The sequence below is a fragment of the Oncorhynchus mykiss genome, chromosome 3 (genome assembly GCF_013265735.2).
Source record: "Oncorhynchus mykiss isolate Arlee chromosome 3, USDA_OmykA_1.1, whole genome shotgun sequence".
NCBI classification, from domain to species: domain Eukaryota; kingdom Metazoa; phylum Chordata; class Actinopteri; order Salmoniformes; family Salmonidae; genus Oncorhynchus; species Oncorhynchus mykiss.
The window spans coordinates 5,926,310-5,940,426 of NC_048567.1; the positions used below are offsets into that span (position 1 = coordinate 5,926,310).

A 14,117-nucleotide genomic window follows, 5' to 3' on the forward strand; every position below is an offset into this window, starting at 1 on the left:
AAAATGAAGTGTATCTTGAGGGGTATTTACTTATACAGTACACATCCTGACAACCTGGCCTTCAAGCTTCTGGAAGTTTCACTTCATTTCACAATAAGGTACAGAAATTAAGTGAAACTTCCAGAAGCTTTAAAATGAGGGCCAGGTTGTCAGGATGTGTAGTGTACTGTATAAGTACACATTAATTACAACTAAATACCCCTCAAGATACGCTTCATTTTAACTAGCTAAATCCCGTGTAACAACTAGTAATTACATTGTACTTAGTACATTACATGTACTATGCTTTCAAATAGTTTGTTTTTCCTCATCTGGGATGACCGAATTAACCCAGATTGAACACTTTATTTTAGTGGCAAGTGCTAGCAGCAACACTGAGTGGGGATGTAGTTTCAACAGTGCACATTCATGAGTAAGTGGTTACAGGCTATTGAGCATCATTTCTCCAACACCCAGCACATCCACGAGGGATCACAACCTTTGTGACAGTTGGAACTGTATGCAGCTGAGAATAAACAAAACACTCAATTGGTGAATTTAGTGGAAACCTGCCCTTTTGTAACAAGCGTGGCAACAAGGATTCATTGTTACACCTTTGTAATTACAGACCTCAATTACTACCAGTTACATGTTGTTACACTGTAACTATGAGCTGTTACAGTTAACTACAATACCTGTTACACTGTAACTATGAGCTGTTACAGTTAACGACAATACCTGTTACACTGTAATTACACTGTAATAAGGGCCTTTTTAAAATGAAGGGTTACCTAGTTAGCCGTAGTCTATCCCTATCCTCTATTATCTGGAATTATTTTGAATATGCTGCTTGTCCAAAAATATGTCAGCCACACAACCACACAGTTGTTGTATGGTTGTGTAATTCATTGTAAATTCATTAGATTGCAGATGAAATGTACGTGGCCTAGAGGGGCACATGATGCAGCTGACAGAGCCATCACATGACCCACAAGGATGAAAACCAGATGTTGGAGTGTACTGAACACAGCTTTATTGATAACAAAAACACTTGCATGTTAGACACTAAACACTGTTTCAGTGAGGAAGCATTTCCATGGAACACAACGGTTCAGTGAACGGTACAAATACAACTGGACTCTGTGCCATAGATTCCTTCAGCGTTAGGCCATATGCTGCAGGGCCAAGGCAAGCTGTCAGACAGAGCCCATGTCCCTGGCTGTCATCATGTCCACTACAGCCTCAGTGCTGATCGGTGTGTTATTGCATATCTACAAAGGAATCATGCACCATCAATCATACAGTCAGTTGCCCTATCATCAGCAAACAGTGATCACACACACACACACACCTCGCCACAGACAAAGGAAACATGACCAAGCACGTGGTGGAATAAATCAGTCCTAAGAAAATGGACCCTCTCACACATAGAGAAAAGAGAACCCTGTCTTAATCATCAGCATGTAAAATGGCATTGTGGAATACAGTAGAGAGTTCAGTGTTACTCAGTGAGACTGGGCTGAAACAAACAAAAAAACATCTGTTCAACCACCTAGTCTTAGTTTCTGTATACAAATACTATAATACTACTACTAATAATACTGTATTTCCCTGTGGAGAATGAGTGTTGTGTAAAGCATGGCTGCATACAGAAGCAGTATGTTTCAGCAGGATAATAAACTATGACCCGTCTGCCTTTCTTTGGCTCACATCAATCTGGACGGTTCTCTCTAAGTGAAGTCTCTCTCCAGGCTCAGTAGTCTGTCCCAGTGTGTAATGTCTCCTTGTATCGTGTCTGTAGGTTCTTCACATATTCAGGGTCCAGTTGTGATTCACCACATGCGTTGGAGTAATACTTGTTGTCAGGAGTGTGATACCTTACTGTCGTAAACATAAATACACTAAATGAAATACCTTGCCAAAACTAAAGGTTATGCTACTGTTCTCTAGAAACACACAGTATTTCAGATATTCTGACTAATGGGTTAGTGTATGTTGTTATGGTAGCACAGTACAATTTTCAGAATGATTTGCAAGCTTCCTGATGAGTCCTCAATGTAAATTATATATAGTATCCTACTGTATATATTTATTCATATATATTTATAGTGTAATTCTGTGTAAAGAGCACCCTGCATTGAGGGTGTGGCAGACAGAAATACAATGAACTCTCAGTCTTATTGCTGTCTCTTTCCTCTTCTCTCTACTTCTCTCCTCGTCTCCTCTCATCTCTCCACTTCTCTCCTCGTCTCCTCTCATCTCTCCACTTGTCTCCCCTCATCTCGTCTCTCCTCGTCTCTTCTCTCCTCCTCTGTCATCTCGTCTCCTCTCTTCTCTCCTCTCTCTGGGTTAATGGGTTGTCTCTTCTCTCCTTTTGTCTCCTCTCTCATCTTCTCTCATCTCGTCTCCTCTAATCTCATCTCCTCTCGTCTCCTCTCTCTCAGGGGGTGCCCATCAGCAGATAGAAGGTGAGGGCTACTATGAGCAGCAGACAGAAGGGTGAGGAGAACGTCTGGTAGGCAGTAGACGGCATGAAGATGTCCTCATATTTATAGATGCTGATCATGTGATCAGAGACTGGCGGAGCATCGTTGTCATGACGTGTGATGGAACCTGGAGGAAAGAGAAGAGTGGGGAGGAGAGTAAGAGAAAAAGGGTAGGGAAATCATTTACATGTAAAGTGCATTCGGAAAGAGCCCAGATTTGGGAACTCAATCGAACATCTCTGGAGAGACCTGAAAATAGCTGTGCAACGACGCTCCCCATCCAACCTGGCAGAGCTTGAGAGGATCTGCAGAGAACAATGGGAGAAACTCCCCAAATATAGGTGTGCTAAGCTTGTAGCATCATACCCAAGAAGCCTCGAGGCTGTAATCACTGCCAAAGGTGCTTCAACAAAGTAGTGAGTAAAGGGTCTGAATACTTATGTAAATGTGATATCTGTTTTTTATTTTGAATACATTTTCAAAAATGTCTAAAAAGCTGTTTTTGCTTTGTGATGATGGAGTACTGTGTGTAGATTGAGGAGGAAAAAACACAATGGAATCCATTTTAGAATAGGGCTGTAACGTAACAAAATGTGGAAAAAGTCAAGGGGTCTGAATACTTTACGAATGGACTGTACATACTAATGAACACACACATCCACTCTCTGCACACACACAATACCACACACACACCCAGTCCTTGACTGACCTTGTATAGCAGGCCCCCAGGCCAACAGGTAGAACCAGGAGAGATGCAGATCCACCAGTGTCTCCTCTCTCGGGACGTAGAGCGGCCGTTTGAAGCGACAGGTCACACGGTTGTTGTCAAACACACCCTCTTCGTCCCTGGCAGGATTCCTCTTGATCTCCTTAGCCCACTGGCCCACGTTGTAGAAGTGATGGATACGAACACGCCCATTATCGTCATGGACACAGCCCATCACGTCATCTCCTCCCTGAGAGGGGTGGGGGTGAGGAGAACCAATCAGCATGAAGGATAGGTTGACCAATCAGCCTTGTTTTTGTGATGTGTCTTTCATGGCAGACTTCATGTGTACCAGATGTAGTAAAAGCCTGAGCTGACTCTGACCCCAAAATGTCTGTAGAGGTGCTGTTGACTAACCAAGAGTAGATTGTATCAAAAGAAAGAAAGTCCCACACTCTATACAGTGCATTCGTAAAGTATTCAGACCCCTTGACTTTTTCCACATTTTGTTACATTACAGCCTTATTCTAAAATGGATTAAACAAAACATTTCCTCATCAATCTACACACAATACCCCATAATGACATCACAATACCCCATAATGACATCACAATACCCCATAATGACATCACAATACCCCATAATGACATCACAATACCCCATAATGACAAAGTGAAAACAGGCGTTGCTAGATTTCTTTTGCAAAATTATTAAACATTTAAATCAGAAATACCTTATTTACATAAGTATTCAGACCCTTTGCTATGAGACTCGAAATTGAGCTCAGGTGCATTCTGTTTCCATTGATCATCCTTGAGATGTTTCTACAACTTGATTGGAGTCCACCTGTGGTAAATTCAATTGATTGGACATAATTTGGAAAGGCAGTCACCCGTCTATATAAGGTCCCACAGTGGACAGGGCATGTTAGAGCAAACACAAAGCCACGAGGTCGACGGAATTGTCCATAGAGTTCCGAGACAGGATTGTGTCAAGGCACAGATCTGGGGAAGGGTACCAAAACATTTCTACAGCATTGAAGGTCCCCAAGAACACAGTGGCCTCCATCATTCTTAAATGGAAGAAGTTTGGAACCACCATGACTCTTCTTAAAGCTGGCCGCCTGGCCAAACTGAGCAATTAGGGGAGAAGAGACTTGGTCAGGGAGGTGACCAAGAACCCCATGGTCACTCTGACAGAGCTCCAGAGTGCCTAGACAACACAGGAGTGGCTTCGGGACAAGTCTCTGAATGTCCTTGAGTGGCCCAGCCAGAGCCCAGACTTCAACCCGATCAAACATCTCTGGATAGACCTGAAAATAGCTGTGCAGCGACGCTCCCCATCCAACCTGACAGAACTTGAGAGGATTTGCAGAGAAGAATGGGAGAAACTCCCCAAATACAGGTGTGCCAAGCTTGTAGTGTCATACCCAATAAGACTCGAGGCTGTAATCACTGCCAAAGGTGCTTCAACAAAGTACTGAGTAAAGGGTCTGAATACTTATTTAAATGTTATATTTCAGTTTATTTTATTTTATAAATATGCAACAACAACAAAAAATGTGCTTTGTCATTATGGGGTATTGTGTGTAGATTGAGGAAGGAAAAAATGATGTAATCCATTTTAGAATAAGGCTGTAACGTAATAAAATGTGGAAAAAGTCAAGGGGTCTGAATACTTTCTGAATGCTCTGTATATGCTCCCAACAATTGAATGGGTAAACCAAATAACATAATAACCTAATCAAATAATAACCTAATAACATAATAACATCATTGCAGTAATGTTGGTTATTAGGTTTACCCACTCAATTGTTGGAAGCAAATTTAGAGTGTAAGAATAGATCTCACGCATGCTCATACACCCACACACACACACACACACACCCACACACACACACACCTATGCCCGCACACACACAGATACGGTCCCTTACCATCTTCTTGTCTGAGGAGAAGCCTACAGCCACCCAGCCGTCAGTGTCAGCACTCATCTCATACTCCACGTCTGTCCCGATCCGCCGGTAACTCATGAAATAGTCACACGTCTCTGCATCACACCCCGGCTTCCCATACCTACACACACAATGAGGAAATGTAACCTCTTCAGAGTGATGTGCACCCACACCTGCCAGAGGGGGACCACAGTACACAGAGAAACCCCTTGACACACACACATGCTTGCAAGCAAGCAAAACACATACACACACACTGACCTTATGCAGCCCTTGGTGACTCCACAGTCTACGACTTTGATCCTGGCGAAGGGATCCACAGGAGGGGCGGTGGGGAAGGGGTAGCCTGGAGAACACACACCACATACAAAATCATTAGGCCTGCCTCCCCAAAAATCATCTTCTAGAAGTTCTACCATATTCGTAATTTGGTGGGTTTCAGCCTAATGTGCATTCAGAGAAGCACGTTCCTTCACGTTTCATAACAAAATTGGGATAGTTTGAAATATGTTATTTTAAAAGTAAAATAAATACTAAATAAATTCTAATAATATACAACATTTAATGTGGTGAAGAACTGTCCAATGCTCGCCCATCTCCAGACCGGCCAGTGAGAGCCAGAGCGAGGAGCTGCGGGTAGCTGGCCAGGGTCCTGATCTATGCATGAGTGGACTCGAGTGGAAGTAAGACACTGTACGCTCGGTCTGTCAACCTGCGCATCATCACATAAATAGCCAATTAACCACGAATTACGTATCAACCACAGATATGTAGATGCGCCCTCTGATTTCCAACAAGAGAAGGCCTACACATAAACAAACACAGCCTTGATGACCATGAAGGCCACAGTAAGCTAAATGCCTCGTTCAGAAATGGCCTATCCTGTATCCCTTTCTCACCCTCATCCGATAGATGTCTAGACTCCAGGAACTCCGAGGCGAACGTACTGTATGAGTCCTTATGGGGCTCCTTGTGGCCCGGCTCTCCGTGGTCTCCGTGGCTCGCCCGCAGTGCGCCTTCATCCGTGGGACTCGGCGCTACCCCCCGCCAACTGCCCTGGACCAGGAGCACCGTCAGCTGTAGCAGGCTGCGCAGGAAAATCATGGCCAAAAAGGGAGTGTAAAAACGGTCTAAAGGAGACAGAACTGAGACGGAATCCTCATTGTTGGTTGTATTTCAGCATTTCTTTACGGAGCCTAATCACTGGACCTCAATCGCATCACTACAGAATATTTTCAACGCGGTTGTTCAGTGTGTCGTAGGCTATTTCCCGTAGTGTGAATGGGCGCGAGAGGAGCGGGATCCAGTCATGTCAAACGAATGAGCCTCGGTTAAACCAATCTGGAATTAGCGGGATTTGTAACTGAACCGATCTGTTTTGCCAATTCACTTAAATCTTGTGGGAAACGGAGACGTCCATGATAATCCAAGTGATTGGATTTCATCTTAAAATAATGTAATGATATCCCAGTTTAGGGATGAATGTGTCTGTTGTTGGTTTCGCCCGTCTCCTCTCCTCTCTCCTAATGGCCCATTACGTCCATCGATAGAGCCAATCGCTGCAGCGTCCAATAGGAAACCTCGATGTACACTTTGCATTATCAATATACAGTTTAAATTCCCATTCAGCACTGTTTATGTAAACACAGATGCCAATTGAATAGCAATATGAGGTAATGTAGGGATTTATACAATTATTATGCAGAAATGTCTGCTATGATAGGTTGGTTTCTTATTCCTTTGTGTGATGTGAAAATATTATAGAATCTACATTGCATGTTATTGTTGACAGCATTGATAACTCCCAAGGACTAAGGCCAAACTGCTGAAAAGAGCAGTTTTAACCACACAATTTACCAGTGGTTACAACTGGCTTTACAAGGATTGTGATTCTCAAATCTCTCCGGTTCTTCTTCTCTTGTCAACAATACAAAGATAATAATTGTAATTGTTTGTCTTTAATGCTTGTTTATTTATTGGTTAGAGGAACATTGGAACCCAGAGCAGCTCACATCAGACATCTGAATTCATTACAGAATGCATGGTGCTCCCCTCACAAAGGGAAGAGCAGGAAGACCTGGAAAGTGTTAGGGTTATCAGTATTATCAAAGAGCCCGCTGCCTGAGGGGAGACTCATGTAGACCACATCTCCATCCTCCAGCTCTAGAGACATTGCATTAGATATGTATGTATTATCCTCATCATTATTATGTTCCTGTATCCATATAACTCTGGCTATTCTTGTATAGACACACACCCAGGGTTTGCGATATGTGGTAATCAAAAGGGGTGAATCTGAGTAGACTCCTCTCACTGGTGCTGTGAAGACACCAGTACGGAACAGACGCAGGGAGATGTCTTTCTCTCATAAACATGGTTCTACACGGCACAAAAATATAAACGCATCAATCAACAATTTTTAAACTAATTGTTTTTTTGACCAATCAGATCAGCTCTGCAAAAGATCTGATGTGATGGGTTAAAATACCAATTACTGGAAAAAAGATCAGAATTGTACTGCCTGTCTAAACGCAGCCTTAGTATGTATGGTCATTAGTACCTGTAGTTGGTTGTACACTCCACCAATGTTGGTGTATGACTCTGATGAAACCAGGGTCTCCCCCTGTTCACTGTGACCCTGTAGAGTGATGTCATTCTCCCTAACCCCTCCACTCAGGCTCTGAGCCCATGTCCCAGACAGACAGAACAACAACACCAGCAGAGCTCCAGCATCCCTCATTCTGAAACAATACCTCTTCAGAACTAATGTAGTCTACTGGACTCAGTCCCCTTCTCTATACACACTGGTCTTGGTAAAGGAATAATGACAATTGAACATATGACTCTGACGGAAACAAATGAAGAAAAAAACCAACACCAAGGACAGATAAAGTGAAACAGTGGGTGAGCTGACCTCATTGAAATGTGACTCTGTATGAGGCGGTGGGAGAACTGAACCTGTTATTGGGTTGAAAATCTCTCTTCATCTCCACAGTTTGTACATGTTCTATGTCCACTGATGTTACTGGAACCACACCAAGCACTCTACTAAGAGCCCGTCCTTGGAGGTTTAAGGAGGTCTGTATAATATAGAACGTGTATATAACATGTAGGGATAAAGAGAGCTCTCAAACCCAGTGACAGGTTCAGTTCTCCCATCATCTCATACAGAGTCGCATTTCAATTATTTTCAATTATTTTTTTTCAAAATATTTTTTATTTCACCTTTATTTAACCAAGAAGGCTATCTGAGAACAAGTTCTCATTTACAACTGCGACCTGGCCAAGATAAAGCAAAGCAGTGCGACACAAACAACAACACAGAGTTACCCATGGAATAAACAAGCGCACAGTCAATAACACAATAGAACAAAAAAATGGAGAAAAAAGTCTATATACAGTGTGTGTAAATGGCGTGAGGAGGTAAGGCCATAAACAGGCCACAGTGGCGAAGTAATTACATTTTAGCAAATTAACACTGGAGTGATAGATGAGCAGATGATGATGTGCAAGTAGAGATACTGGTGTACAAAAGAGCAAAAAAGTAAATAAAAACAATATGGGGATGAGGTAGGTAGATTGGGTGGGCTATTTACAGATGGACTATGTACAGCTGCAGCGATCAGTTAGCTGCTCAGATAGCTGATGTTAAAAGTTAGTGAGGGAAATATGAATCTCCAGCTTCAGTGATGTTTGCAATTCGTTCCAGTCATTGGCAGCAGAGAACTGGAAAGAAAGGCGGCCAAAAGAGGTGTTGGCATTGGGGATGACCAGTGAGATATACCTGCTGGAGCGCGTGTTACTTGTGTTGTTGTCATGACCAGTGAGCTGAGATAAGGCGGAGCTTTACCTAGCATAGACTTATAGATGACCTGGAGCCAGTGGGTCTGGCGACGAATATGTAGCGAGGGCCTGTCGACTAGAGCGTATAGGTCGCAATGGTGGTTGGTATAAGGGGCTTTGGTGACAAAACAGATGGCACTGTGATAGACTGCATACAGTTTGCTGAGTAGAGTGTTGGAAGCTATTTTGTAAATGACATCGCCAAAGTCGAGGATTGGTAGGATAGTCAATTTTACGAGGGTATGTTTGGCGACGTGAGTGAAGGAGGCTTTGTTGCGAAATAGGAAGCCGATTCTAGATTTAATTTTGGATTGGAGATGTTTAATATGAGTCTGGAAGGAGAGTTTACAGTCTAACCAGACACACAGGTATTTGTAGTTGTCCACATATTCTAAGTCAGAGCCGTCCAGAGTAGTGATGCTAGTCGGGCGGGTGGGTGCGGGCAGCAAACAGTTGAAAAGCATGCATTTGGTTTTACTAGCTTTTAAGAGCAGTTGGAGGCCACGGAAGGAGTGTTTTATGGCATTGAAGCTCGTTTGGAGGTTAGTTAGCACAGTGTCCAAAGAAGGGCCAGATGTATACAGAATGGTGTCGTCTGCGTAGAGGTGGATCAGGGAATCACCCGCAGCAAGAGCGACATCGTTGATATATACAGAGAAAACAGTCGGCCTGAGAATTGAACCCTGTGGTACCCCCATAGAGACTGCCAGAGGTACGGACAACAGGCCCTCCGATTTGACACACTGAACTCTGTCTGAGAAGTAGTTGGTGAACCAGGCGAGGCAGTCATTAGAGAAACCAAGGCTGTTGAGTCTGCCGATAAGAATACGGTGATTGACAGAGTCGAAAGCCTTGGCCTTGGCAGCTTTCCAATCTTTAGGGATCTCGGACGATATGAAAGAGAGGTTGAACAGACTGGTAATAGGGGTAGCAACAATGGCGGCGGATAATTTTAGAAAGAGATGGTCCAGATTGTCTAGACCAGCTGATTTGTACGGGTCAAGATTTTGCAGCTCTTTCAGAACATCTGCTATCTGGATTTGGGTGAAGGAGAAGCTGGGGAGGCTTGGGCAAGTAGCTGTGGGGTGTGTGGAGCTGTTGGCCGGGGTTGGGGTAGCCAGGTGGAAAGCATGGCCAGCCGTAGAGAAACGCTTATTGAACTTCTCGATTATCGTGGATTTATCGGTGGTGACCGTGTTACTTAGCCTCAATGCAGTGGGCAGCTGGGAGGAGGTGCTCTTATTCTCCATGGACTTTACAGCATCCCAAAAAGTTTTGGAGTTACAGGGTGCAAATTTCTGTTTGAAAAAGCTAGTCTTCGCTTTCCTGACTGCCTGCGTGTATTGGTTTCTGACTTCCCTGAACAGTTGCTTTTAAAGAACGACCAGGCATCCTCTACTGACGGGATGAGGTCAATATCCTTCCAGGATACCCGGGCCAGGTCGATTAGAAAGGCCTGCTCACAGAAGTGTTTTAGGGAGCTTTTGACAGTGATGAGGGGTGGCTGTTTGACCGTGGACCCATAGCGGATGCAGGCAATGAGTCAGTGATCGCTGAGATCCTGATTGAAAACAACAGAGGTGAATTTGGAGGGCAAGTTTGGCAGGATAATATCTATATGGGTGCCCATGTTTACAGATTCAATGAGGTGGTGTTAGTGTTTTTTAAATTTTACATTCCCGTCAGAGACATACAGTATGTTCAATTGTCATGATTCCTTTACCAACACCAGTCTGTGTGTGAACGAGTCTTTACCTGAACAGCTGTCCGCACAGTGGCACACACACAACATTCTCACTTTCTTCACTGGTTGTGCTTATCCCTGCCTCTAGATGGCAGTATAGGTCCACTGTTCTAATGTCTGGCACAGTCGGTACTGTGCAATTGGTTTAGCCATAGTAATCACAATGATTGTGTGCTAAAGTACAACACTGTTATGTTAATGAAATAACCAACAGAATAATTAGATATGAAAACCAACCTTTATGATAACAGACTTTGTTTCATTTCATACATTTCTTGCTGGGCAGACGGAGAGGGACTCGACTGAGACTGGGGAAGACTGGGGTAAAATCATAACCCACCTGTAGGTGTTGCTAGTGACTGAGTGAGACTGGGGAAGACTGGGGTAAAATCATAACCCACCTGTAGGTGTTGCTAGTGACTGACTGAGACTGGGGAAGACTGGGGTAAAGTCATAACCCACCTGTAGGTGTTGCTAGTGACTGACTGAGACTGGGGAAGACTGGGGTAAAATCATAACCCACCTGTAGGTGTTGCTAGTGACTGACTGAGACTGGGGAAGACTGGGGTAAAATCATAACCCACCTGTAGGTGTTGCTAGTGACTGACTGAGACTGGGGAAGACTGGGGTAAAATCATAACCCACCTGTAGGTGTTGCTAGTGACTGAGTGAGACTGGGGAAGACTGGGGTAAAATCATAACCCACCTGTAGGTGTTGCTAGTGACTGAGTGAGACTGGGGAAGACTGGGGTAAAATCATAACCCACCTGTAGGTGTTGCTAGTGACTGACTGAGACTGGGGAAGACTGGGGTAAAATCATAACCCACCTGTAGGTGTTGCTAGTGCAACACGTGAACAGGTTCAAATTGTCTCTGTCTCTGCAGCTGCTAAATCCAGTGTGTGTGTGTGTGTGTGTGTGTGTGTGTGTGTGCGTTTGTGCATGTGCGTGTGTGCGTGTGTGTGTGCGTGTGTGTATGCTTGTGTTAGTGAGTGTGTGTGTGTGTGTGTCCTTGCTGCACTGATGACCTTTCACCCCTCTTCTCTCTGTCTGAGCTCTGTAATGACCCTGATCAATCGCTCCGCTCACTCCCGATCCTCCCAATTATCCTCTGTTTATCCAACTATTATTATCTCTCTCTCTCTCTCTTCTCACCCTCTCCCTCTTTCTCTCTCTTCTCTCTCTCTCTCTCTCTCTCTCTCTCTCTCTCTCTCTCTCTCTGTGTCTCTCTCTCTCTTCTCTCTTCTCTCTCTCCCTCTCTCTCTTTCGTCTGTCTCTTCTCTCTCTGTCTCTCTCTGTCTCTCCTCTCTCTCTGTTTCTCTTCCTTCCCCCTCTCAATCTCTCTCTCTCCCTTTCTCCCTCTCAATTACCACTCTACATGGGGGAGCAGTGCATGGTGGGTAATGAGGGACTCCTGACTTATCTTAGTAAAGTCAAAGGCCCGTTCATTACCACATAGACACCCTAGACACTCACACACACAGGGAGAGAGAGAGGATGGATGGAGGGAGAGAATCTGCTAAATGTCAGCGGTGTGTCTCCTGGGTCTGAGAGACGAGTGAGTGACAAGAGAACAACAGCCGCCAGCCCAATTCAGAAACACTGCCACTGTGTGTGTGTGTGTGTGTGTGTGTGTGTGTGTGTGTGTGTGTCTGCATCTATGTGTGTATGTCTGTGTGTGCACTGTGTGTCTGCATCTGTGTCAGTATACCTGTGTCTGTGTGTGTACAGGTCTATCTCCCCACACACACGGTAAGATGTGGATGTTGAGAGGGATCAGCAGTGATGTGGATGGCTTAGTCAGAGCTGTCAATCAATACTGGTCTCCAGAGAATACTGGCCTATTGAACACAGACAGACTACTCACATCTGGTCTCCATCTCTCTCACTCTCTCTCCATCTCTCTCACCCTCTCTCTCTCTCCATCTATCTCACCCCCCCCTCTCTCTCTCTCTCTCGTCCTCTCCTACCCTCTCTCTCTCTCCATCTATCTCCCCCCTCTCTCTCTCTCGTCCTCTCCTACCCTCTCTCTCTCTCCATCTATCCCCCCCTCTCTCTCTCTCGTCCTCTCCTACCCTCTCTCTCTCTCCATCTATCTCCCCCCCCCCTCTCTCTCTCTCGTCCTCTCCTACCCTCTTACCTTCTGGTCTTCCTTGCTTCACACACAAAGCGCTGTGATGTTCTGTGGTCAGTGCTCTAACTGTAGGGTCTTCAGCCACGAGACGTCATTTAGCAGCCGTCAGGAATCACTCCACTCAAGAGAGGAGGGTAAGTACAGCTGGCTGGGCCATTACACAGGTGCACACACACACACACACACACACACACACACACACACACACACACACACACACACACACACACACACACACACACACACACACACACACACACACACACACACACACACACACACACACACACACACACACATTCCTTTAGTTAGGGATCAATAGGCTGTTGCTGTTGGCAGCTGTAGTCTCTCTATCGCTCCAGCATTGATGTGATGTGGCCGCAATGTGGTCACTCTGCACCCACAGATCCACCTGACCTCAAATGATCTGTGCTTCCCTGGGGACCCATTACCAAGTACAGAGAACTGAACGCTGACGCACAACAAAACAAACGGTTAGATTTGATATCACAGAGTGAGGTGGAGCAGAATCTAAAACCATATGATTGTATTGAATTAATGGTAGAGATAAGGTCCTGTTGTATTGAATTAATGGTAGAGATAAGGTCCTGTTGTATTGAATTAATGGTAGAGATAAGGTACTGTTGTATTGAATTAATGGTAGAGATAAGGTACTGTTGTATTGAATTAATGGTAGAGATAAGGTACTGTTGTATTGAATTAATGGTAGAGATAAGGTACTGTTGTATTGAATTAATGGTAGAGATAAGGTACTGTTGTATTGAATCAATGGTAGAGATAAGGTACTGTTGTATTGAATTAATGGTAGAGATAAGGTCCTGTTGTATTTAATTAATGGTAGAGATAAGGTACTGTTGTATTTAATTAATGGTAGAGATAAGGTACTGTTGTATCGAATTAATGGTAGAGTTAAGGTAGAACCATCTAGGATTGGTCTAGATAGAACCATCTAGGATTGGTCTAGAACCATCTAAATCAAATCAAATTTTATTTGTCACATACACATGGTTAGCAGATGTTAATGCGAGTGTAGCAAAATGCTTGTGCTTGTAGTTCCGACAATGCAGTAATAACCAACAAGTAATCTAGCTAACAATTCCAAAACTACTACCTTATAGACACAAGTGTTAGGGGATAAAGAATATGTACATAAAGATATATGAATGAGTGATGGTACAGAGCAGCATAGGCAAGATACAGTAGATGGTATTGAGTACAGTATATACATATGAGATGAGTATGTAAACAAA

The 14,117-nt window shown here is 44.0% G+C and overlaps 1 protein-coding gene across 2 annotated transcripts; it reads right to left on the minus strand.

The window, feature by feature from the left end:
- Window positions 1–989: 989 nt before the first annotated feature.
- On the minus strand, window positions 990–6,648 carry LOC110508167 (DOMON domain-containing protein FRRS1L). 2 transcript variants are annotated; one of them, XM_036966856.1, is made up of 5 exons: window positions 6,074–6,648; window positions 5,388–5,472; window positions 5,109–5,247; window positions 3,175–3,421; window positions 990–2,592 (listed from the first exon to the last, which is right to left on the minus strand). In XM_036966856.1, the coding sequence occupies exons 1-5, from the start codon at window positions 6,228–6,230 to the stop codon at window positions 2,420–2,422; spliced, it is 801 nt and encodes a 266-aa protein (XP_036822751.1). In that variant the 5' UTR covers window positions 6,231–6,648; the 3' UTR covers window positions 990–2,419. The 2 variants fall into 2 exon arrangements, with proteins under 2 accessions (XP_036822751.1, XP_036822743.1); XM_036966848.1 differs by having other exon boundaries at window positions 6,026–6,647.
- Window positions 6,649–14,117: the final 7,469 nt, after the last annotated feature.